The sequence below is a fragment of the Myotis lucifugus genome, unplaced genomic scaffold (genome assembly GCF_000147115.1).
Source record: "Myotis lucifugus unplaced genomic scaffold, Myoluc2.0 scaffold_1160, whole genome shotgun sequence".
In the NCBI taxonomy this organism is placed as follows: Eukaryota; Metazoa; Chordata; class Mammalia; order Chiroptera; family Vespertilionidae; genus Myotis; species Myotis lucifugus.
The window spans coordinates 26,125-52,878 of NW_005872208.1; the positions used below are offsets into that span (position 1 = coordinate 26,125).

Here is a 26,754-nt window from a genome sequence, read left to right on the forward strand (position 1 = left end):
TCCAGTTCCCAGCTTAAAGGGGATGACTATTGTGCTATAATGTGGACTGGAAGGTCACACCCGCATTTACTTATTTATTTGTGTCATGTTCCCTTAAACCTCAGAGCAACGATGCGAATAACACCAGAGCATACGTGGTGTCTTAAAGCTCAAAACATGAAGAAGCAGCAGAGTCAGCTTTTTCACGTTCCCTCCACTTTATGGGGGGTGGGGGTGGGGGGGTTATTACAGAGAGGGCGGGAGGAGGGAAACTGGGCGCAGTCTGTACAGTGGCACAGTGGTCTCCCAGTCCAAATACGGAAAAAGAAACCGACAGGTAGCTGAGATATACATGCAAATCGATATGCAAACCTCAGGACCAGGACAGCGAGCTGCCTTTTCATGCAGCCTGTGAGTCCAAAGCCTCACTCTCTGAGTTTACAGGAGAAAGAGCACCTTTGCACTTAAAAACAGACCAATAAACGGAATCTCTCACCTTTCGGAGTCTTGCAAGGAGACCTGCTACATGCTCGTGCTGCTCCGACCGGGCGAGATCTTCTGCTGTCTTCCCATCCTGTCGGAGAAAAATGATTAGTTTCCTTCCTTCTCAACAGAGAGTGTGCGTTCCACACGCCCCTTCCGTCATCGGAGGCAGAAACAGAACAGGAGGCAGAAGCAAAGACGGTGGCCAGACAGCGCATCCGGCTTATTCCCTCTCAGGGGAATCCTCATTTCACTTGACTGTGCAGGGAGGGAAGAGAAGTAGGAAGAAGTCGTGCATTGGTGTTCTGAGGTCCAATAGTGAGGTGCCTCAGCCCGCCCCCCCCCCCCCCCCCCGCTTTCATCATATTCAGCACCTCATTAGCAGGCAGACTACTTGGTGAACTGAATCCTTCTCCCATTAGGCAGACAATAAAGATGGTCATTAGACACCGAATTCCAGTTAGGTCAGCTAACATCTTAAAATACTTCCAGAGGCCACCTCAGCACCGATGTCATGCTAGTGACTAGTCACTGCTGTGATTCAAAGAAAGGTTTTGTTTAACAGACAATTATATCCACAGACTTTCAGTGAATGTAAAAGAAGGATGTGGACAAATAAGGGGCCACATGTCAAACCTGACAAGCTCAGGGGAGGCCTGCACGGCGGTCTTACAAACTCAGACCGAACGTAACCACATAGGATGGACTGGAATTCAAACGTTCTAACTAAAAGTGAGTCAGGGTGGGTAGTCCTGTTTTAGGCCTGTATCTCCCCTGACAAAGGGCAATCTTTAGCTTAATTGAGCCTGTCTATTGTCTTTTTGCATCTATGGTAGCGTACTTTTGGAATGTCAGAGTATTCCCTTTTTTCCAGACCCCTCAGGGCACAATCTCCCACCACAGCACAGACCACAGAGCCCTTCATTGTCATTATTAACTATCCTCTACCCACCTATGTAAAAGAAGGATGTGTCTCTCCTTTTACTTTTTATCCAATCTCAGAGATTTCCACCTCCCACATGCCTAATCCTCCGGCATCCCTAATCTATCACCAATGGTTTCATGTGACATCCTCACATTTTCCTCCTTTGATTCTAATGTATAAAATAGGGTGCAAAACCGCCATTCTCAGGAGCATTTTCTCAATCCATTGAGAATTTGCTTCCTTGCAACTGTCAAGTTTGGTTCAAATAAACGCGTAAGAATTCTTACAGTTTTGGACGCTCCTTACATCAACAAGGATATAAATAAGGGCTCATGGATGGTACTTCGCTGTTTACTTTTTAATTAGGAAATTTCCATGGGGCTGCAGTTCCATACTACCCGAGTCCATTTGTTTCGTGCCATGCACGTGCAGGACGGTGGCTAACATTTCCCGAGCTCCTCCCAAGCATCGCCCTGGTCCAGCTCTCACGGCTTTGTGTGCACGACTCAGTCACTCATGGGAGGCGGGAAGTGCGGCTGTGCACAGGCCGCCCAGGAGGACATGAGGTTAGGCCCTGCTGTGCTGCCGTTCTAGAAATCCTTATACATTTAAAAGTAGAAACGACGAGGAGCAATTTCCACATAAATAAAAGCAACATTTTTAGACAAGAAGAACAAGAAGCCTTTGGGCCTATCTCTCAGTGTTTGGCAGTAGCCAAGTCCCATCCCCACGGGAAGCTGAGAAACGCCGGTCTGTTCAACAGCACACCTTCCCGTCTCTCACAGCCAGTCACTCTCTGAGCCACGCGTGGGGTCCCAGGCAACCAGTGTTTCTCAACCTCAGCATGACTGACATTTCGCACAGGGTCATGCTCAGTGTGGGGGCCTGTCCCGTGCACCGTGGGATGTCTGGCAGCATCCCTGGCCTCACCTCTAGATGGCAGCAGCATTCCCCTGATCCACTGGCGACACCCTCGGTGTCTCCAGCCACTGACCAATGCTCCCTGGGGGCAAAGTGCCAGGTGAGAACCAGCACCTTGGGCTGAAGCTGGGAGCTCAGAGGGGTGCTGGGAGGAGGCGTGCCTACAGGCCCGTGTCACCCCTCTCTGCTCCCTAAGATTCCCGAAAAGTGTCCAATGGGCAGGCGGGGCTTCTGGTTTGCTTTGGGGATGCATTAGGTGCCACGTCAGGACTCATGGCAAACTGGTTAGATCCTTACTGACATGGTAAGAAAAGGACTCAGTGGCTCCCAGATTCCACTGCACACGGGAATCACTGGGGTCTTTAAGAACCCCCCCCACCCCCCCTGCCAGGTCTGGAGTGAGGAGTGGGGAGTGAGGGGAACTCACTTAAAAATCTCACTTAAAAATAACTCGCAGGCCTGCTAGCAGAGCCAGGCTTCTAAACAAGAGACAGCAGCTCTCGTCAACTGTCGCCCACACACCAGGGCCCCTTCCTCCTCCCTCTCCGACAGCCAAGGCACCTCCAGTGCCCTGCATGGAGGGGGAGCATTTAGGAAAGAACACACACATCTAATAAAACCGGCAGAGGCACAGTTACGTAACACGGGGAACAAAAAGGCCCCTGGGAGGCAGCAGCATTCCCGGGCGAGAGGAGAGGGGGAAGCGGTGAGGAGATGTCACCCCGGCTTGTGTGGGCACAGGTTCCCGCACTGCAGCGCAGGGGCCCCGCTGCCAGGCCAGCCTTCACCCCAGGCCTTTTCCGGCCAGAAGGCTACTCACCGAGGTCAGCGCCTCCACGTTGGCGCCCGTCAGACAGAGGTAGCGGACCACGTCGAGAATCCCGTTGTTGGCGGCCAGGTGCAGGGGTGTGCGGCCATACTGCAAGACACAGAGAGGCCCCAGAGGGTTCTGAGGATGTGCCTGAGGATGGCGGCCAGCCCTCTGCGAGGGGTCTGGGACCCACCAGAAAGAAGCAGGAGGCGTGGCCTGCTTTTCCAGAAACTCATATCTCCTGGAGGAGGCGAGCCAAGCACAACGTTCTCAAGTGTTTTTTCAGTTAAAAGAGTAACTTCAAAGGGTGAAAGAGTGGGAGGCTTATCATGAGGTAATTAAGTCTCTTGCTGCGCTGGCATAAAGGAGGGTTCAGTCAGGGCTCAAGGGCCGGCCCCCAGGTTCCAGAAAGATCTGCCCCACAGTTCACATTTAGACTCAGCAAGGGACGAAGGGATGGGAGGACAGCCATTGAAGGCACACTAATGAGGTCATGCCCACCTTTTTTTTTAAAAAAAAAATGATTTTTTAATTGATTTCAGAGAGGAAGGGAGAGGGAGGAAGAAATAGAAACATCAGTGATGAGAGAGAATCATCCATCGGCTGCCTCCTGCACACCCCACACTGGGGATCAAGCCCGAAACCCACGCATGTGCTCTGGGCCAGAATCGAACCCGGGACCCTTTAGTCCGCAGGCTGACACTCTATCCACTGAGGCAAACTGGCTAGGCATGACCACCATTTAAAAAAAAAAGTCCATGGTTCCTAAATTGTGTAACTAGGCACCTCCGGGCGCTGCAGTCGATTCCTGGAGGCATGTTAAATATTTTAAATTTCTGCTGAAACCAGCAGGTGGGACACCAGGTGAGCTACTAGCTCCAGGTAGTGAGGGTCTCAGCGTTGGGTTGTCCTGTCTTCCTTTCACTGACACCAGCGGGGCCTTGGCGGTTACTGTGACAAGGAGCAAACTTATTTTGAGAAAATTAATGTTCAATCTGAGTCCAAGATGTGAGGGGCGGTGAGAACATCCCATTAGTACATAATTGTGGTTATGTAAGAATGACATTAACCTATTCGTTTTCTTTCGATTATGTGAATCATTCATTGCAACGGCTACTAACTTGTTAGGATATAAAGACTTACTAAGCTGTTTAGACGGAGCCACTTAATAAACAGAACTGTTAGGTATTTCTTTGGCCCTGGGGGAACCACGAAAAAATTACTGAGACACAACAGATGCTGGGAACCAAGAAAGTTAGGGTACCTCTGTCTTCTATTGTTTATTTGCAAATATAGGTTTTTTTGTTATGAAGTCAACACAGGCTCATTTGAAATGTCCCAGCAACGTGGAAGGATAAACGGTAGAAAACAGAAGTCCTCCTTCCCCACTCACTCCCGCCCCTGCCCCTGCTCAGAACTGGCCCTACTTAACACTCTGGGGCATTTCCTCCCAAGCTTTTACCGATGAATCCATAAAAGGTCATACATTGTTTGAAAAGTCCAGACATAATCACCCTCCAGATTCTATTCTGTCACCTGCTTCGTGCACCTAACAATTGGTTGTGAACACTTTCCCATGTGTCACTGAATCTTCTTTCGGACACCTGACTAATGCCCACGACACGGACATGCCACAGGTCATTCGCCAGCTCATTCGCCAGCCCACTGCGGAGGGACACTCCTTGCCACTGTGAATAACCCTGCAAGGTGTGTGCCTGTTCATGTTTTGTCTACTGTTATCTTCTAGAGCGACTTAGAGAGCAGCACCCTCAGTACCTACACCACATGTCAGCTACAGGGGCCTCCAGACAGCCCCCAAACACACACGTATGCTTCCCTCGGTCTGCAATGCAGTCTCCCCTCTTCATCTGTCAAACTCCCAATCATTTTAAGGGATTGCCCCTGAAAAGCTTTTCCTAGTTTCCTTAATGTCCAGATGTCAGCGTTTCCATAGCGCCTGTGCGTCTGTCATTGCCGTGATTGAGACATGAGATGCTATTACATTGAGGAGCAAAAATAAAAGAGAGAGAGAGAAGCAGCCTGAGGGCAAGAGCTATCACCCTGCTGCCCACAAGCTCCCTCCCACGGGCCAGGCACAGTGCTGTCCGAGCCGGGAAGCGATGAACACCTGATGGGCACGAATCCTCTCTCACGCTCCTGATGCACGTGTGTGTGCATCTGTGTGTACATGTGCTTGTGTACCACACGCATTCTCTCAACTGATGAGAAGAGGCAACACAAAAGGAATGAAGAGTTAAGGGCTGTGTGCTCTGCATCGTCTAGTTCCCGCTCACGTGTTCCCTAACATGGCCGTGTTCAACAGCCACTCCCCCGATTTTCATACGAGGAAAGCTAAGACTAAGAACTGTCTATTACACCATGAGTGTGGAAGGTAGTGACGAGTTGCTGTCACATCCTGGTGACAGGGGTGGCATCTGAATGGCATTTTTATCTCTGGGGGAACTGAATCCAAGGAAGGAACAGGCACACCACAGGGAAGGAGCGACAGTCTGTCTGCGGGCGTGGGCTGTCACTGTGCCGTGTCCGGGAATCCTGACAGCCAGTGACTAGGGTGAGTCCATGGGAAGCCAGCTTTCTGGGGGAAATAATACCTTCCTCTTACCTCCCTGCACATCTTTTAAGCTCCTCTAGAGTCCCCGTTATCTTTCCAAAAAACCCAAAAGGAATAGAGAAGCAAAGCTGACACCAGCCCTTCTGAAGGCGGGAGACCCATGAAGTCGCTGTGGGCTGAGCCTGGCGCTGAGGGCAGTGGGGACCTGCCTGCAGGTCCAGAACCTGGAGCTGCTCCAGCAGCTGCTGCTCCAGGCGGGCTCTGAGGAACGGGCTGAACTTCGCTGCTGATCCCAGGAGGTTGAAATTGTGCAGCTAATGAGTTTTCCTCCTGCTAAGCTCAACTCAATGACAAAATCGACTGAATGCCCTGTATGTGCCATTGCTGGGCCGACATAGTAAAAATACAAGTTTATGTTGGTGTGTATGAACTACCACGGCCATCTATAGTATCAAAAATGTCAGCGTTTCCTAATGAGTAACCCCCCCACCCCGGCAAATGTTGAGGCTTTCCTATGAAATGAACCAGTTGTTTTTTCTTCTTTCTTAAATATATTTTTATTGGTTTCAGAGACGAAGGGAGAGGGAGAGAGAGAGAGAAACATCAATGACGAGAGAGAATCATTGATTGGCTGCATCCTGCACACTCCACACTGGGGATTGAGCCCGCAACCCAGGCATGTGCCCTTGACTGGAATCAAACCCGGGACCCTTCAGTCCTCAGGCCGACGCTCTATCCACTGAACCAAACCAGCCAGGGATGAACCAGTTGTCTTTAAGCATGAAAGTCTACGATCTTTCTGGGCATTTTATAGAGCATACTTAACAAACGCACTGTTTTGCACTGAGGATGAGGCGAATACCCGGTCCCTCCTTTAGAGGTATTGGTAAGACATGGTGTTCGTACGCCTCAGCCGGCAGACAATGGCCAAGTCTAAATGTATTCAAATGAGTGCCCCGATGTTCCTTGAAGCCGCTTTTTACTCATTTAAAGACTCCTAGAAGGAACGCCAAGGTCTTGATGCTTCTTAACATTACATTTGGCTTTCCCCTTAAGCCACTTACATAACTGACTTGGCAAGATTAGAATGGGATAAACTCAGAAAGCAACCAGCAGCTAATGGCTAATGCCTTTTCATATTTCTAGAATGTGAAGATTACCAATTTCAACTTCCACTAGAACTAATCACATAATATGCAACAGAAATAATTTTTTCGGTAGAAGTATAATTTTCTGCTTGTTTCAGATTTTAATTCTTTTACCTCAAACAAATCATAATGAAATTTTTCTGGCATCATCCCTGCCATTTATAAAACAACATTTCCCGCCCGAGCCGGTTTGGCTCAGCAGTCAGAGCGTCAGCTCAGGGACGGAAGGGTCTTGGGTCCTTGGTTGCAGGCTTGATCCCCAGTCCTGGTTGGGGCACGTGGGCGAGACAACCAATTGATGTGTTTCTCTCACATCGATGTTTCTCTCTTCCCCTCCCTTCCACACTCTCTAAAAATCAATGGGAAAAATATCCTTGGGTAAGGATTAACCGAACAAAAAACAAAAAACAAACAACAAAAAAACATTTCCCACAATTAATCAAAATAACTTCACTTGGACTTTGTTTTTAACATTACCTTCACAGAATAGTGCTTGCCATTCATACAGTCACAGGGTCAAAACCAACTGTTCTGTCTGATTTGGTAATGAAAATCTAGATGGCATTTAGGGGAAGGGGAAGTGTTAGCTAACTTCTAAAAGTCAACATAATAGCATTTAAAAAACCCACCTAGGAACATGAAATTATTTATTTGCATTTCTCTTTTATTCACCAAATAATAGCATCCTCTTGGTCTTAAAAATTTATTTAGCACAAAAAAAAGGTGTAATGAACTTCTGACCATAAAACTCTCTGTGGGGGTAAGCTAAGGGGAGAAATCTGGTCCTAGAAATCCCAATCAAATCAGAACTCAGGAGGTGTTTTCCTGAAGACTCAGAGCTCCAGAAAGACACCCCAATTTTGTAGCACGTTCTCGGATTCCTCTACAAGTGGACGGTTTCTGTGTCTGTCTCTCAATGCCCATATGTAGTAACCAGGTTAGGCAGGAAGTACTTATTAATGCAATAACTTCTGTTACTCTACAAAACTATTCAAAAGTCATATGTAAGCTATGACTGAAAGTGGAGAGCCACATGAACAAGAACATGGCCCGTCCTAGCCTGTTTGGCTCAGTGGATAGAGCATCAGCCTGCGGACTGAGGAGTCCCAGGTTCGATTCCGGTCAAGGGCACATGCCTGGGTTGCAGGCTTGATCCCCAGTGGGGGGTGTGCAGGAGCCAGCTGATCAGTGATTCTCTTTCATCACTGATGTTTCCATCTCCCTCTCCCTTCCTCTTTGAAATCAATAAAAATATATTTAAAAAAAGAAAAGAAAAAGAACATGGCCCTAGCCAGTTTGGCTCAGTGGATAGAGCTTGGGCACGAGTACTGAAGGGTCCTGGGTTCGATTCTGGTCAAGGGCACGTACCTTGGTTACAGACTCGATCCCCGACCCTGTTTGGGGTGCTTGTGGGATGCAACCAATCGATGTGTGTCTTTCACGTGGATGTTTCTCTCTCTCTGTCTCTCCCCCTCCCTTCTACTCTCTCTAAAAATCAATGGAAAAATATCCTCAGGTGAAGATTAACCAAAAAAAGAAAAAAAAAAAAAAAGAAAAAGAAGAGGTCCACAGGAGGAATACCGACTGAACAATGAAGAGATGCAAAGAGAATCTGAACAACATCCGGAAGCAGGTCAGTGGGCCTTCAGGGGTCGTTCTCTCCGCCTTACCTTGTTGGAGATATCCGGATCGCAGCCGGCCTCGCAGAGGGCCACCACAATGGGCACGTTGCCGTCCTTGCAGGCCACGTGCAGGGGGGTGTTGCCGTGCCTGTCTTGGAAATTGACGAAGCTTCCCTGGCTGAGCAGCGTCTGGATGACCTCCATCTGACACCGCCTCACAGCGAGATGAAGAGCGATGTGTCCATCCTGCAACAGACACCAGGGCCGTGAGCACTTCCACTGGGGCACGTGGGCCTGGCCTCGCCCTTCCCGCTGCCACCGGGCTGGGTTTAATTGGCAAAGGCTCCCTACTGCAAAGGCTGAAGGAGGATCAGAAACCACACATTTACTCCTGGGGGGCGGGGGGAAGGCTCCATACATTCCACTCTGAATAATCAGACTCTGCTGACCATCGGCGCCGTTAATCTAGGCTCGGCCGGTGCAATCGGGTGGGAAGACTGGACGCTGCTTTTTGTCTCTGCCTGTACAGGACTTAAGTAACAGGCCTCCAATGGCCCGTTTTCTCAAGTAGTTGAAAGATACCTTTAAGAACATTTGCTCAGCAATCTTTACACCAGGAGAAGCTGCGAAAGTGATGCGAAGGGATTTGGTCCAGGGCTGTCATATGTATGAAAAGCAAAGATAACATGCTTACTCTCTGTGTCCCACCAAAGACCAGCCTGAGGAGTCCTTCTACCTTTTATAGAATCCCTGGTGAGCAGAGGTATTGAGTTCAGGAGCTGGTAGAGGGTTTTAGAAACATTTCTTAATCTCAGCACACTGACTGACATTTTGGTCCTATCCTGTGAGTCGGAGGATATAAGAGGCACCACCAGTCTTTATCTACTAGACACCAGCAGTAACACCCGAGACAACCAATAAATGTCTCCAGTCATTGCCAAATGTTCCCTGGGGGCAAGATCGCCCCCAGTTGAGAACCGTTTCTCTGTACCAGGAAAATACTCCACAAATGGCTGTTACTAAGTTAACTACAGTGTCCAAGTGTAACTATATATGGCAAGATCACAGCCTCATTTTAAGTACAAGCTCACAATAAAAACAGATCACGTTGAATTTGCTTAATTAAAAATCGACACCTGGTCTAGATTGAGTTTCTACAAAATAGCAGGTGATGGAAATCAATAAGCCACCTATTTCTTTGTTTATCTACAAATTAATAGTGTACTGCCAATTTTAGCCCTAAATGAGGATTGTCTTGGGCTCAGCGATCATCACTGTACCTGCTCCCAGCTAAAATAAAAGAGACCCGAGACATCTGATCAATTCATAAATTTTGCTACATGCCACAAGTGAATATTAATTATAAAACAGAATCTAGAAAAGTTCACGGAATCTTTGAAACAGAGAAGAGAAAGGATAATTACAATTTGCTGCATTCAAGTTCATCTTGGGTAATCTCACTGCAGAAGGCTTGTGGTCCCTCCAGCCACCCCCAGATCACTTCTCGGCGAGTGTGATGCATTCACCCGCAACGCACCTTGTCAGAGGCATTCAGGTCGCCTCCGTGTTCGGCCAGACACTCCACGATGTCGTGGTAGCCCCTGGCGGACGCTGTCAGGAGGGGCGTCTCTCCTTCTCGGTTCTTAATGTTCACGTTGCAGCCGGCTTCACACAGGGCTTTGGCCACAGAGTAGTAGCCGTGCCAGGCAGCACAGTGCAGGGGGGTTTCTTCTTCCTGCCGAGGCGACAAGTGCAATAACATGAGAGAAAGTGCAGTCCAGGCGAGAGTCCCCGCTGAACCCGGCAGCAAAGTCAAGGCAATGGAGAGAGTGAGCGGACAGCTACTGGAGTGAAACACGAGTCTGAAATTAATAGACACAGGCCTCTCCTTCGTTAGTTTTGTCTCCTCAACGCTTGTGCGTTGGATGCATGGGGCATTGTCAGCATCTGAACGACGAAGGACGTCAGGAACCCACAGCTCAGCGCTTTTGAACAATCGAGCTCCCGTGCAGGTGGAATTTTAGCATCTTTCTCACAAAAGTGCTACGTTTACTTCATCTGAGGTTACTGACGGTAAGAGAGCACTTCTTTGAACAAGAATTCTCATAACAATCTTGATGCCTCACCATGTCTGCCATGCATTTGACAAAGACGAGTCACATAAACATATTATTGCTGAGGCAAATAAAAGTAAGGGAGGTAACCGTGTTGTAATAGTCAAAGAGAGGGCTGGCCGTGGGGTCTATAGGGTTGGAAGGCTGTATATTCATGGTCAGCATCATTAGACACGTATGTCCGCCTACGCAAGGCCATTGGAGTTAGTGGGTACTGACAGGGATGCTGGAACCAGACCCTGTGGTTTCGAATCCCAAACCCTAGCTCTCCCACTTATGAGCTGTGTGAGCCGGGGCAAGATACTGAACCTCTCCCTGCCTCCGTTTCCTCTTCTGTAAAATGAGAATGACAGTAACAGTAATAACAGCTCATAGGGTTGTCCAGAGGATTAAATAGATGGATGTTAGGTGGTGTTTCTGTTTGAGGCCCCGCCCTCTGGAATCGAAGCAGAAACTTGGATAAAACTGGGAGGACTGGGCCAGGTCATTGTCTGCCTGTACATCATGCAGAGAGCAGAAGGAAGGGAGGACACCAGCTACCATGACCCACCTTGTCCTGGAAATTGGGATTGGAGCCAAAGCTGCACAGTAACTGAACCACATCGGCGTGGCCGTAGCGAGCCGCCACGTGCAGGGCTGTCTCTCCAGACTGCAAAAGAAACAGCCAGAGATTCAGAGAGCCCCGGGAGCAGGCTGTGGGGACTGGAAGGCATAGGACTGGAGGCCCGGCCAGACACACCTGGCTCCACTTCCTTCCTTCGGGGGGTGCCCACCTCCCTCTGTCCAGATGTTGCCTGGGCCAGGGACCCTGAGGGTGGCGTGTCATCACGGAGCTGGTGTTAAACCCATTCGCCGGGCTCACCGTTTGTCATACAACCCCAGGTGAGACGGCTTTCCCTGGTCTGTGACGGCTGTTCTCACACTTACCTACTGCTGCTTCCAGCTGTGTGATTTCTTTAAACACAAAACTCCTTTCTTTAATACTAGGTTCATCACCCAGCAGATATGTAAATGGACAGTTTTATTAACTAACATGTTTCTGATTTCATGGTCCATGTTTAGAATCTCATTTCTTATACTCTCAGAGATTTTAAAACATCACTATGAGCTTTCAGTGAATCAGTAATAGAAGCAACTTCCTTAAGGTATTTTACGTAGAGCTGCCAAAAAACCCATCAGAATAAATTAATTAAAACACAGCAAAACGAGATACCTTATCGCCACCTGACAGAAAAGGGCCATGATAAACACACTTGTCTATGATGTGAATGTCGTGCTTAGATGGGTGCAGGGCACAGTCCATACGACTGTGTGTGGCGGCTCTGACCGAACGTGACACCTTATGCGGCAAGTGTTAGAAGCAGAGATGGGATGCTCAGTAGGACCCATCCTGGGTGAGAAGGTAGGAATCCTCGGTGCAGGTGCAGGACTGTGGGAGGGACTGAATGAAACCCGAGTATGTGGAAGGAAGGGATCTTGCTAAGTCAATAATTTTATAACCTCTGTGGCCCCCCAAGCCTTACTTTACATGCATTACTTTACATGCATTGCCTCATGAATCCTCCTAGTGCCGGTGACTGTAAGGTCAGCACTGTCAGCCACTTCAGAGATGAAGAGTGTGGTCAAGAGACATGCACATGGTGAGCCAATGTGAGGTTCAGGACTCGGGTCTCTTTCTGGTTGTCCTTCTACTAGAACTTAGGGTTTTCATGTAACTCATGCAAATTAATTCACGGCTTGCGTCTCATGGCAACTGTCTGGCAGATTTCAGCTAAAAGCAGATTTTAACATTAGACCAAGCCACAAAAACAAATTTCTAGATTAAATTCTCTGTAGGAAGATTTGGGTCCCGAATCCTTGTTCTTTGGCTCCTGATGTGCGTGACAAGACGAAGCTCAAATGCAGCCGTTTGTTATTTCCCCCGTCCCTAGGAAAATCGGCCTTACCTTGTCTTTAACATCCAAAGGGCATTTGTTCTCATGGAGAAATTTCAAGGTGTCCACGTGGCCGTGCCGAGAGGCCCAGTAGATGGCATTGGATCCACCCTGTGCAGAAACCAGCGTGCAGTCACACTTCCAGAGCCGAGGGATCTGAATGCACGTCACTCAGACACACTCTACTCCCCTTCCTCCGTGACGGCAAACTCCACAGAAGCACCTTCCATGGGGAACAACCTCCCCTCCCCCCTCCCCCCCCATTTCATTTATTTTTGCATAGGGATCGAGGTCATGTGAAATGCTAACATTCCAAGGAGCTGGGCGGGAGGGGGGGGGGGTTCGGGGATGAGGGAGCTCTGTGTATTATCTTCGCAGATTTTTTTGGCAACTCTAGAATTATATCAAAATAAAAAGTTGTTTCTCTTTTCTTAAAACCTTCACTTGAACCTCTGGTTGGAAGTCCCTATATTGTCAAGGGCCGGATCTAGTCCTTTTACAGCTCTGTTGAAAGTCTTTGGAAGAGGAGGACAGATCCATTACAATGACTATTAGCTGTTAATCAATGTGCCTACACTTCCAATGCGATTTACACCTCAAAGCATATCATCCTTCCCTGTGGCCCTAATAAACCAGCAGGCAAATGCATTTCTGGTGAGACGAATTAGACAATGAAAACTTTCCCAACTGTGACATCTTACAATAACACTGTTTAGTAAGTGATCAGTGAGGAGAAACATCTAGGGTAGTGAACAAGGAATGGCTGATACCCAAAAACAGAGCCCAGAGAAAGATCAATGTTTTCCTCTTGCTTTACAACACCTGTTAGCTTGGACCAGGCTACTTCAGCAATTCAGCTTCCCTTGTAGGAAACTGAAGTAGAGATACATGTTATTTTCTCTGTTACCTCTAAGATCAGAGGCATTTGGGAATACTTAAAAAATTAATTTATTTGCAATAAGACAGAATGATACCTTATCCTGGACATCGATTCTTGAGCCTCTTTTAATAAGCAACTGTAGCATTTGAATGTTCCCACAGCCAGCAGCAATAAGTAACGGAGGCGTCCCATGCTGGAATAGGCAAGACAACAAAACAAAACTATTTTTCAGGTTTGGTAGGAAAAAAAATGCACGAATTATCATTGCTATCCCACACACCTTCCTGTCTCAACAGGTGCGTGAGGACTGCTACATAACAGGAACAGAGGACAGTCAGAACACAGCATGCTTCCTCTTTTGGTTTCACAATCAAAAGGTAACATTTTCATTTGTGGGATGAGTCCTTTAAATTTTCATGGTTAGCCCTAGCTGGTTTGGCTCAGTGGATAGAGCGTTGGCCTGAGAACTGAAGGGTCCTGGGTTTGATTCTGATCAAGGGCACATGCCTGGGTTGCGAGCTCGATCCCCAGTAGGGGGCGTGCAGGAGGCAGCCGATCAATGATTCTCTCTCATCATTGATGTTTCTATCTCTCTCTCTTTCCCTCTTCCTTCTCTGAAATCAATAAACATATTTTTAAAAAATAAATGTTCATGGTTAGAGGTGTAATTGGTGCATGTGGAATGGCCTTGCATGAAGAAAGGCACTGAATGCAAAAAGACCTTATGTCTAAGTCATTTCACTCTCTACACAGAAGTGAGCTTTTCCACAGTATGGAGCTTGCAAATAGAAGGGAGAAGGAGGAAGCAGACAGGGTCTCTCCCCCTGGGACTTGGAGGTGCATAGTCCCATGACCCCCCCCCCCCCCGCCGCCATTATCCCTGATAGAACAGGATCAGACCTTGTTGGGTTGGTTAACATCATAGTTGGACAATGAGCCCAGGAGGTGCTGCAGGCCTGGGACATTGTCATCGTTGATGGCATGGATGATGGCTTTCATCACAAAGGAGTCTTCCTCATCCTTGAGAGAGACAACAAAGAGCGTGTTCTAACATGTCCTGGGATTCGCAGGATATTGAGATGAATGAGAACCCAAGGTCTGAGAGGAAGAAGTCTTCCCACCTGGAGTTCCTACACGGCCTAGGTTCCTCTTCTACCTTAAACTTTTCTTGCAATAAATGTCATTTCTCCCAACCGATTATTCAGGATGATTTTAATGTATAATATTCAATCATTCTCATTATCTTATATTAATAGTTTTATCTTTCCTTTGGACCCACAATTTCTAAATCCAGCCTTCTGCCTCCTTCCTCTCCCTTCTTCTACCTTGCTTTTCTCCCATTTCTTTTTCTTTTTAACATATACAATCTCTTTTCACACCACAAGGCTAGAGCTTGAGCCTCAGGGAAACTAGTACTAACTTTGTGGGGGGAGGTGGGAATGAAAGAGCTGGTGTGTGCTGATGTGTGATCCTGCCCTTGGAATCCCCAGATTCCACTCAGGAAACGCCGACTATTCAGTTACAGGAGTGGCCTGGTTCCCACAGAATCACCCTTTCTGCCTTTCCTGGAGTTCCCTTTACCTCCAGGGTTAACAAAGCCCTGTTGTCTGACTGTCAGAGCAAAGTCTTGTTGAATTTAAATATGTCTCGTCATATCTGAAGAGTCAATCTGTGATTAGGTTTCAGTATGGATTAAAGGGAAAAAATTATGGAGTTGTTCTCAAGGGCTTTGGACAGTCAGTACAATGCTAACAAAGCAAGTGGGTTTAGCCTTCTGGTCTACCACAAACTACATCAGCAAGCCCTACTGCTTTTCCCCTGATTTTGTGGGGAGTGTGAGTGTGTGTTCAGGGGGAGGATTATCTGGCCCTTTTGTATACTACAACCCAAGAGTCTCCCAGGTCAGTGGCAATAGAAGGCTCTCATTTCAGTTTAATAAAAATCAAAATGAGCTCTTCCCTCTTCTACTGACCAGCGTCTCTTTTATCAAACTGTGACTGTGGGAGGAGGTGGGTGGCAGTGTTAGAGGTAATGGGAGTAGGTATAGTGCCAATCAAAACACAGAAAAAAGGACGAAGAAGCAACAAAGTACATACATCAGCCATCCCAACTCCCTAACCTGAGACGAGGAAGGGTAAGTCTGACATTTACATGACTTCAGGTTTTCTGAGTTGTCGAACAAATCAAACAACCTAGATATGCTGGTAGAGGGTTACGGAAACATTTCTATACCTAGTGCTAAGAAAGAACCTCACCAAGGCAAACAAGTTTGCTTACCAGAGTATCGTCGCTTCTGGCAACACTCATGTTACTTCTGGACAAGAACGACCTGGATAATCTTTGGCACAGTGATATCAAGCGAACTGATTGCTTAAAAAAAGAAAAAGAAAAAAGAAAAAAAAGAGGATAAATAAAGGCAGGGGGAGAGGAGGAGAGAGAGAGCTTATGCAACAATACTCAAATCAGTGCAAGTGACAGTCTCTGAGATAGCATTCACTGCTGATAGCATGCATTCTCGGGGGCAGGCATCCCACGCATAGGTTGGATTGTATTTGCTTAAAGAATAATTCTACAGGTCTTAGACATCAAGACAATAGGATAGAGAGAAAGTCTCCTTCTTCATTTCATTATTAAACTACAAAACTGGATGCCCTACATCCCTTTTCCTCTCGATATGTTGTTCTTGATTCTTTGAGGAATTAGCTCTTACCCTAGCAAAACCCCTGCACATCCCCCCTCAGAGAAGCAGAGTATGCAAGGGTCTTGCCCTGTGTCCTTGGTCCCAGGCAAGCTGGTAATGGTAGACAATGTGACTATCAAAACTCATACAATTGTTGGAAATGCACAAGAAATAGAATCAGCAAATCCCTCCATGTCAAATAATCTTACTTTCCATTTTTTCCGGGCTGCAAACTTCTTGAATTTCTCCATGTTTACTGCTGATGCTTTTCTACTAAGTGCTTGTTGGGTATCTTTAGGCTAAAATGAAAGTCCAAGAAAATATTTACAGCTTTTAAATTACAGAAATGTGTTACATGACAATTTTTTGAAACCTCTCATTATTTGGAGTACTTGCTTACACATTTACCTTGCTAGAATAACAAAACATATTCAAATAAAATGCAGGATCTAGGAACCTAGTCGGCAGAGGCTAACGCTTGTGGCTAAGGATTTGCTACAATCTACAAAGACTGGATGTTGGGGCCTTAGCTGGTTTTGCTCAGTGGATAGAGCATTGAGCCTGTGGACTGTAGGGTCCCAGGTTCAATTCTGGTCAAGGGCATATGCCTAGGTTGTGGCCTCGATCCCCAGTGGGGGGCATGCAGGAGGCAGCAGATCAATGATTCTCTCTCATCATTGATGTTTCTATCTCTCTCCCTCTCCCTCTCCCTTCTTCTCTGAAATATATTGGATAATATATATGGGTGCTGGGGAAAAGTTGCAAAGTTGAGCTTGGGCCAAGCTGAATTACAACTTTTCATAAAAAAGTCTGGGAGTGGCAAGATGCATGGTGAGGCCATGTTCTGAGGCATTTGAACTTGAACATCAAGTAATTTAGAGCTCGGAGGGACCTCAGAGGTCAGTGAATTAAGCCTGTCTGACAGCATTAGCATGCCTTCCGTTGCACCTTTTTTCAGGAAGCCATGTAGCTCTGCCTCTGAGAGAGACACCATTGCCTTCTAGCCACTGTCTGGGCCTGGTACAGGCAAAGAGTTCTCTAGCTGCACCAGACCTGCTTTTGTAATGCAAGTCATGGCATCACAACCTGCTCTTGGTTCCACGATTTTATTCTGGAACTGCCATGTTCCCCCACCCTCAGGCCTTTCTGTTCTTGCTGAAGGAACCTCAGGTCTTTTGTGTGTGGAATTTCTATCAGAGTTTATTTGAACCAAACTGTTGCCAGGGAGCAAGATTTCAAATGCTTTGGGGAATGACATTTTCAGTTTCTTTTATGCATCTGAAATTAGGGAGGGAACGTAAAGAAGATTATAGGATGATGGGTGAAAGCAAGGTGGGGATCGGATTACAGGAGAGTTAACAAGATTATGTGCTCTCTTGAAGGTGGTTATCCCTTATTTCAAAGGTGTGTTAACATAGATACACCGTAAACAACGGACCCCTGTCCATTGCTTCAGGAAAGATAAACCTCTTATTAAAAAAGTTTTATGCCTCGGGCTTGACTACCCACTATGACCCATGACCTGCCCAGTTAGAAATTTATAATCAGATCGCTCTGTGAGGTTACTTTCCATAGGACCCCTTTTCATCCACAGCAACTTCAATTATTTAATCTAAATGCCCGAAGGTGTCAGGCAGGCAATATAAAGGTGTAATATGCAAGGAGGTGGCCATAGGCCCTGGCCGAAAGGCCTCCTGGAATGAGGGCTCAGTTTGAGTAGACTTGACCTTCAGATCCCTTTACAATCTTGCGTTAGGATAGCTTTCTCGTCTCCTACTCTTATCTGCTAGTTGTGTTAAAATATGGCACCAAAAGCAAACACAACTCTCCAGAAGTGTCCTGTGGTTAGAACCCACAGAATTAGTTATGCCCTGGAACACACCAATTTCAGGAGGCCCTTTAATACCCAAACCAGTCACCAAAGGCAGCTTACCTTGATCCAGGGGTGCTGCAAACTATCTTGAATGGTCATTCTCTTCCTTTGTGGGGAGAGAAGAAAGAAAGAAAAAAATGCTGTGACCACAGAAGCAAACACTAGGTTGTTTCCATGCCGGCTGGGCCTACAAAACAGATGTTCTAGAAAATGAAGTTTGGGGCTTGCTTCATGGAAGAGAGTCGAGAAAAAAGTACGCCTGTGTCATGATTTCACTGTGCCTGCAGGACTGACTGAACAGGTACACAGGAGCCTGCATTTCCTGGTTTCACATGGCATGCTTCCCCCTTCGAGGAGCAAACAACCAGGGTCTCCTAGGTGTGGCCTCGTGCACAGGACAGGGGCAAACCCTTGTCGAGCGGAGGCCACGGCTGAGCACTTTTCGGGAACAGTGGACACTCACTTTGGATCCTTGACGAGCAGTCTTCTTATGAAATCTTTGGCGAGGGCACTGGTATTACTGAAGTATTCTTCTTCAAATTCGTAGTTGACAGCGGATACATTTGCTAACGTCTCTTGCTTAGTGTCTCCGAGAAATGGCGAGGCCCCACTTAGGCTGTTGATAAAGTGGGGCACAGAGCATGAACAGTTACCTCTTGTGTTGTCATTTCGTTCCCATAATACCTGATAAGGGGGGCGAGGAGTAAGATTATAATGTGGTGCTTGGGCAATCGTTTTAGAATTCCATTTAATTGTCAGGCACGAAGGCTTCGGCTTAATGCAAAGGATGCATTTAAAAAGTTAATCTGGAACAGCATCTAGTAGTTTACAAAAAACCTCTAGCCTGTTCCCTCAGTGATGGACAGACATGCTTTCTTCCAGTGATTATGCTGCAGTTTCTGATGACTCACTTCAAAGTCGGAGAAAATGTTTAATTAGTATAAACTAAGCGTGTTCTGGGGGTGTAAAATGAATGTTTACATAAAGAGCATGCATAAGCTGAAGAGATCAACATGACTGCTTAATAAAACATATGGTCTCCAAGAAAGAGGGAGAGAATACAAGTTGTGGGTTCTGGTACTTACAGAATATAGGTGATTACTCCAATACTCCTAGACACGAAACAGAAACAAAAACGAATGTCAGAATAATAGTAAATTAAATCAGAAAGATGACAACATCAAGGATGCACTGCTTACCACATATCTGCCTCGAGACCAAGAGGTTCATAGTTGACTATCTCAGGAGCTAAGAGGAAAGAAATGCACATTGAGAGAGACAGTTTCAGAAGGAAGCAAACCAACAGATCGTATTTTCATGTATAAACCGGACACATGTACCAAGGAAATGATGCTGCAGCCGGGGAAATTCTGCCAACATAATGCTTATGAGAACTAAGTGACCACAGGAGCAAAGAAACTTACCAACAAATTCTGGTGTTCCAAATATGTTTTTGAATTCATTTCCAAAGTCAATTTTATGGGCCAGCCCAAAGTCGATGATCTTGATCCGAGGTTTGGGAACATTTCTATCCAAAAGCATTATGTTTTCAGGCTTAAAAAAAAAAGAAAAAAAGAAATAGTGCTGCAGCGATATAGTAACCAAAAGGTGGAAAAAGATCCAATGTCCACCAACAGAGGAATGGATAAACAAAATGTGGTAGATAACAGAATGGAATATTTATTCAGCCTCAGAAAGGCAGTCAAGTCTGAAACTTGTTACAACATGGAAGAACCTTGAAGGGCATTATGCTAACTGAAATAAGCCAGATAAAACAGGATAACTATTATATGATTCCACTTATATGAAGTACCCGGAATGGGCAAATTCAAGGAGTCAGAAAGTAGAATGGTGGTGGTGAGAAGATGGGGTTGGGGGAAAGGATGGGGAGTTATTGTTTAATGGGCACATAGTTTCAGGGTGGGAAGATCAGTAAGTTCTAGAAGTAGATGGTGGTGATGGTTGCACAACCAGGTGGCTATACTGATGCCACTGAACTGCATACTTAAAAATGGTTAGAATGGTATAAATTATATGTTATCTTTATTTTACCACAATAAAAAAATATAGCAGCTAAGCTATGCTATACTCAGGTAAGGTGGCTGAATAACTCTTCCTCTCCCCTGAAAAAACAACTGAAAAACAGGCATAAAGGGTACTTGCAACAGAACACCAGGAAAAATAAATGTTCTGGTTTAGGTTCTCCCAGGAGTAGACCTGGGACATTTGGGGGCATGTGGCTTATGTGGGAGCCACTTGGTAGAGGAATGGGGAGACAGGAAATGGAAGGAAGCCGATACAAGGCATCTTATCAAGTTAGGGGTGACTGGAGTGTGACCCCTTTGAGGAACTTGGGGAGAAAAAGTAGCACTCAGAGTTTTCCAAATAAAACAGGAGGGAAGGAGGGAGTTTGGGGGTTTACTGACCATCTCGCCATTCTTTGTTGCTAAGAGCTGTGCCTATGGGCATTTACTTTTTTTTTTTACTATATTTTTATTGATTTCAGAGAGGAAGGGGGAGGGAGAGAGTGAGAGAAACATCAATGATGAGAGCGAATCATTGATTGGCTGTCTCCTGCATGACCCCCTCTGGGGACTGAGCTTACAACCTGGGCATGTGCCCTCCTTGACTGGAACTGAACCTGGGACCCTTCAGTCCACAGGCCAACACTCTATCCACTGAGCCAAACCGGCTAGGGCAGCATTTACTCTTTAGCATTGCCAGCTCCCAGGGCCAGAAACCAGAGGTCAAGCAGAGAGCCATAGGTGTTTGCAACAGCAGTCTTTGGGGTGTGCCTTAGTGAGTGTCGCGGGGATAGAGATGGGGTCTTCATAGCTTTGCTATAATAGCATGAAGAAAATCCTTCCTCTGCTATGGTCCTATCCTAGCTCCAATGATCTAAACCATTCACTTGGCAATCGATCACATGCTACTTTGCACTTGAATCTAAACATTGACATTGTCACTTCCTGTGGCTCAAGGGTGTCTTACCTTCCCAAAGAGACCATGACCTCTGTGACTGTTGGGAGTATGACATTAGATCCCATAATGCCCTGCCTCTAGCCAGGTATGACCCCACTAAGCCAATCTCAGAATTTGGCTTGATTGATTGCCGGTGACAGAGTCAGACCCATAAGCCTTTTTGCATCAAGAGGAAGAGTAGACATTGAGGCTCTATCTTCCATGCCCTGCAGCCACCGGGGGATGGAGACTGGGAAGCCAGTGGGCACTCCCAGCTGAAAATGTCCTACCACCATCAGCAGCTCTGTTGCTGTTGAGATCTGGCTGATGAGACCTCTTGATTCTTCTCCAGAGATTCTCAAATGTAATCATTAATCTTAAGCCTCTATTCCACATAAAGTTAGAAATCACTGCAGAAGGCATGCATTATACACTGGCTGATTTACACTGATAATTCCATTTGTTATACCCACAGGAACGACAAGTATCTCTTTCAAGTGCTTCCATTTTTTTCTTAGCAAACAAACAACCAATGCTGTGGTTTTCATCAGCTTCTCTCTGACTAACACTCAGCAACGTACCTTAAGATCAAAGTGGGCAATCTGGAGGGAGTGCAGGTAGTAAACACCATTAAGAATTTGTTTGAGAAATTCAGTTGCTTCCTCTTCAGTCAAAGATTCCTTTTCAGCTAAGAAGTCAAACAGCTCGCCACCTGCAACACTGGAAATCAAGAAGCAGAGGTTACTGATGACAGTTCTGTTTCATAGTTGATGTGTTCTCTCACAGGCTATCGGCACATTCAAATTTCAGGCCAGAGAACAGCATAAGGATGTGCTAAGCACGGAATCAGAATTCTCACTGGATGAGACATCTGCATTCAGGTACATTTGTGCTCAAAAGCACTTGGGTACCATTTTCCTAATGGCACTATGTTCACAAATGAGGGAGGAAGCAGAGACATGATGGGGGTGGGGATCAATGGATCCTTAAAACATTTTAATTAAACGTATTTGGAGATGAAGTCACAACTCCCTGACTAAGAAACAAAACAACAACTTTGTACAGAATTTATTAAAAATCCATCTTCCTAGCTCAATCAGAGGGTACCTGGAAAGTTCATATTCCATATGTCAACCAATGTTTTAAACCCCAAATCACAGTACATAGATTGACAAGGATTTTTTTCTTTTGTATTTGTTTATTGGCAAATCCCTCTATGTTTATATAAGTCACATTTAGTAATGAATTTAACAAATACCCTAAGTAATAAGAATAAACTTACACAAAATTGAAATGCACATGGCTGTTGGGGATTTATTTAATCAATCTCCCTGGCCAGACTGTAAGGCCCTGAAGGGTAGAGATCAGCTCCAGCTGTTGGCCCACATCTGTCCCCACCTTCCTGAACAGTGCCCACCACATAGCAAGAACTCAAAACTTTTTTATCAAGTGGATAAAAGAGCAAACTCCCCTGATTAATGGCAAATAAAAGGGAACTTTTAATAAGAGTGCTTATAAATTAATGTTTAGCATTTAACTATACATTCACAACATAATAATTAACTGCAATTATGCATATAACTGCTGTGTTCATTATCTTTCTTTCAGCAAGACAGCTCCATGAACACCATACCTATATTGACAACAGGGTGCTCACGGGATTAAACAATAGGACAGAAAAAGCTGTTTTCTTAAAGAAAAGTTTCAGAGTCCTCTGTCCAAGTCAGTGTCTTCCTTAGCCTGGTCCATGGCCCATAGGATGGGAAGTGTTTGGGGCGTTTTGACAATGCAGATTCTGGGCCTCACTTCCAAACTGCTGCCTGAGAGTTCCTAAGAGTGGGGATCAGGAAATGCAGCAGCATTTTGAACAAACACCCCGGGTAACTTAGCACATTAAAAACAGGGACCCCTTTTCAAAGTCTTAATTACCTGCCTCTGCGGCATGGCCACCCTCTGATGTTTAACTTCCGGATGTTTACCCAGAGGGCGAGGTGACTTCTCCACCCTGGGGCCGGAGCAGAGGGCTCTGGCAGATCTGCGATGGCTGCCCTCTCCTCTCCACAGTGAGGACCAGCAGACCCCGGGGGGCAGAGGCCTGCAGTTGGCCACACTGGCCGGGTAGCGGCCTTCCTGTCTGCAGCCTCTCAGCCTGGCTGCCCTCTCCTCCCCACAGTGCATGGCTCCCACTCAACTCCACGAACCCTCCACTTCTCACTTCTCTGTGTTCTTATTCCTCTTAAAACCAACAATAATGTCCTGGCTGGGTGGCTCAGTGGTTAAGGGTGGATCTATGAACCAGGAGGTCACAGTTCGATTCCAGGTCAGGGCACATGCCCGGGTTTCGGGCTCGATCCTCAGTGTGGGGCATGTAGGGGGCAGCTGATCAATGATTCTCTCTCATCATTGATGTTTCTGTCTCTCTCTCTCCCTCTCCATTCCTCTCTGAAATTAATAAAATATATTTTAAAAAATGTATATATATACACACACACACATATACATACATACATACATATATGTATAAAGAACCAATTATAATGGAGAGGGAATCCTTCAACCACAGGGAACAAAAAGGAGGAAAAATGGTAAACTGTCAACCGACCGCTGCTGAGGCAGATGCTGCATCCTGTTTGCCTCGGTGCCCTCTGCCGTTGGAGCCACAGAGGGCTGCTCCGTGGGAGGCTGGCCCACAGTTGGCACATCCGGCTGAAATCTTAACTCTGCAGCCAGAGGTTATTCCTTCTCTCTGAGCCTCATTTTCTCATCAAATGGGAATAATAGGGCCTCTTAGTTTTAGGGCTTTGAGGATAAAGATAGTAAATATACATAAAGCAACTGGCAGGCAGGTCTGGCAGGAGTTGAGGCCCAGAAAGCAGAACTGGTGCCCTTACAAAGGAAGGAAAGCCCTTTCCTACAGAACACCACCCCTCCCCCCAGGCTTCCCCATGAGAGTCCCCGCCCTGCTTCCTCCCTCTCCCAGCTCCAGTCCATGGGTGTGGCCAGATGGCTGCACCCCCGGAGGGGTTCTCCAGGGACGGTGGTGCCCAGTCCCAGCTTCTCTTTCTGTCCCCCTCCAGGGCCTTCCGCACTCCCCCTGCTCACACAGGCTGCTGGTTCCTGACATGGAGAAACAGCTGGGGTTTGGCTGCCCGGAGCTGGGGAGAATCTTTGAGCTCCTGAACAGCTTGGTACAGGGAGGAGGCCCAAGTCCTTCCTAGGAACCCCACTGCTGTCCCAGGCCAAGTCTTAGCACTAATTTTTCAGCTGGAGTGGCCATCTCATACTCTCCCATTCAGTCTTCTTTTTTTTAAAAAATTATACTTATTGATTTAAAAGAGGGAGAGAGAGAAACATCAATGATGAGAGAGAATCATTGATCGGCTGTATCCTGCATGCCCCCTACTGGGGATCGAGCCCGCAACCTGGACATGGGCCCTTGACTGGAATTGAACCTGGGATCCTTCAGTCCTCAAGCTGACGCTCTACCTACTGAGCCAAACCGGCTCGGTCCCCCTATTCAGTCTTCTTGTGCTGAGCAACTCACCTCCAAGGTGCTTCCTGACCACAGAAGTGAGAACCAGAACAACCCTGGAGCCCCCAGGTAAGGGACCAGCCCGAAGGGGGGCAGGGTCTGACAGGACTGAGGAAGGAGGCACGGGCCATCTCCAGCTTTCTCCTCTACCCCGCTCGCAGGTCCTGTTCAGATATCCTGCTGTTCACGACGAGGTCCACACCGTCTCTTGTCCAGGAAGCCAAGTCATGCAGCTGGACATCAGGAGGGTGAGGGAGCCCAGCTCACTAGGCCCGGACCCATCCCTGGTTTCCTGCTGCCTGAAGGCCCTACATACACATGCATCCTCCTCACACCCCTACGGGAAGGCAGATGTCTCCACCATGAGTCTCTACTTACAAAATCTCTAGTCATTAATCAAAGTGATTGGAAGGAAGTGATTTCAGCCAAGGTTGGGGAGCATGACAAGCATCGTTTGGCAGTTTACTGTCCCCCCTGCCCCCATCTCAGAAGGTAGAAAGTGACCTGAAGGTTCTTTCACGTAGGCACTTTCACACGCATGCTCAGAACCAGAACTCAAAGGCTGAAGAGCAGAATAATGTTAACAAGGGATCAGTCAAACCCTGGCACTTCCACTCTTTGTTCCAAATTTTACATTTTGCTTAAGAGAAGGAAGATTGAAGGAGAGATGAGCAATCTATGCAGCAAATTTAGAAAATCTTACCTCCTTTATTAGGTCTTTGAGTCAGAGTGTTTTAAATTATAGCATTATTATGGAAATTACGTGAAATGAATGCTAATGAGCACTGGCTGCTTTCTCCCAGAGAGAGCTGGGAAATGTGAAGGTTCCCTCTCCTCCCATTCCTTCCCCTCCCACCAATGCCTCTCCTAAAAGCGATCCCTAACAGAATGTAATTAGGATACATTACTGCTTTAAAAACAAAGTGGGCCTTCAGAGTTACATAAGAGAAACGATCACAGGATTCCAATTTCTAAAACAAAACACTATTTGGGGTTCCTAACGCTTCCTAGAAATTATGCAAGACTTAACAGGACTTGATGCTGGGACTGCGTCTGATCATAAGGCAGGATAGTAAGGAGCTGGGGAGATTCCTTGACAAGTGGAATAAGAGACAATATAGTTAAAGGAGGCCAAACAATCTGAGCAATTTACAGCCAGCTAATGAATCACAAGGTTTTATCGTTCCCACCCAAGGAACAAATGGTTTACACATTCCAGACTGCCTGGGGGCAGACTGGCCTGGGTCCTGGTTCCTCTTGGATGATGTTCTTTAAAATGAAACTAACCAGAAAATAACCCCTGACACCTCTATACCCAGCAGAGGGCCCCAAGGAGGACCAGGGGGCAGCAGAGACATTAGGTTTAAGAATATGGATCCCTTGCCTGGCCCTCGAGCATTGACCTATGAATTAGAAGGTCATGGTTCGATTCCGGTCAGGGCACATGCCCAGGTTGTGGGCTCAATTCCTATTGTGGGGTAAGCAGGAGGCAGCTGATCAATGATTCTTTCTCATCTATCTATCTATCTATCTATCTATCTACCTATCTATCTCTTCATCTCTCAAATCAATACAAAAATATTAAGAAAAAAGAATATGTATCCGAGTCACTGTCACTGTTTGAGGGAGAGCCAGCCAACCTGTGACATCCACATTAGACTTTGAGCAAGTGAGAAATAAATCCTATCATGTTAAGCCACTGAGATTTTGTGGTTGTGTTTCATCTGCTCTAAATACAAATTTATTTAATCGGAAGTGATAATACAGTACATTTTAAACATTAAAATTAAAGGAAAGCATCCAGTGCAATGCACAAAGCACACTCATTTTTTTTTTCTTATCTCTTAAGGTTTCTATGGGTCAGGAGTCCAGAACGGGTTGGCTGGGCAGCTCTGGCACAGGGTCTGTCTTTGTCATGGGGGTACAATCAGAGAGTGGCTGAAGTAGAAACTGCAGAACTGCTGGAGCATCTGGGATCTGTCTGGGCCCCTCTCTCCAGGTAGTTTCATGTCTCCGTGTGGTCTCCATTTGAGCTAGTTGGGCTTCCTCACAGCATGGCAGACTCAATGCAAGTGGACCATTTACATGGCAATCCAAGGCTCCAGGGCAAGAGTTCCAGCAAGCAGGGCAGAAGCTGCCTCAGAAGTCACACAGCATCAGAGTGAGTCATAAACTCATCCAGATTCAAAGAAAAGGGATTTAGACTCCATCCGCTTGATGGAGGAGTTTCCAGAGTCTATCTAGACCAGCCGTGACAAACTACGGCCCACGGCCGGATCCGGCCCGTTTGAAATGGATAAAACTAAAAAAAAAAAAAAA

The 26,754-nt window shown here is 46.5% G+C and overlaps 1 protein-coding gene across 1 annotated transcript in view; it reads right to left on the reverse strand.

The window, feature by feature from the left end:
- DAPK1 (death associated protein kinase 1) overlaps nt 1-26,754 on the reverse strand; it is a gene marked incomplete at its 3' end in the record, with an annotated part of 78,453 nt that overhangs the window by 26,118 nt on the left and 25,581 nt on the right. Inside the window, exons 3-18 of the mRNA XM_023748114.1 lie at nt 21,485-21,623; nt 19,367-19,496; nt 19,142-19,190; nt 19,028-19,054; nt 18,406-18,558; nt 18,003-18,048; nt 16,279-16,368; nt 15,667-15,759; nt 14,290-14,409; nt 13,484-13,582; nt 12,522-12,620; nt 11,126-11,224; nt 9,999-10,196; nt 8,510-8,707; nt 3,129-3,227; nt 476-553 (exon numbers count right to left, since the gene is read on the reverse strand). Coding sequence (XP_023603882.1) covers nt 476-553; nt 3,129-3,227; nt 8,510-8,707; nt 9,999-10,196; nt 11,126-11,224; nt 12,522-12,620; nt 13,484-13,582; nt 14,290-14,409; nt 15,667-15,759; nt 16,279-16,368; nt 18,003-18,048; nt 18,406-18,558; nt 19,028-19,054; nt 19,142-19,190; nt 19,367-19,496; nt 21,485-21,623 — 1,717 coding nt within the window. The remainder of the gene's footprint in view (nt 1-475; nt 554-3,128; nt 3,228-8,509; nt 8,708-9,998; nt 10,197-11,125; nt 11,225-12,521; nt 12,621-13,483; nt 13,583-14,289; nt 14,410-15,666; nt 15,760-16,278; nt 16,369-18,002; nt 18,049-18,405; nt 18,559-19,027; nt 19,055-19,141; nt 19,191-19,366; nt 19,497-21,484; nt 21,624-26,754) is intronic.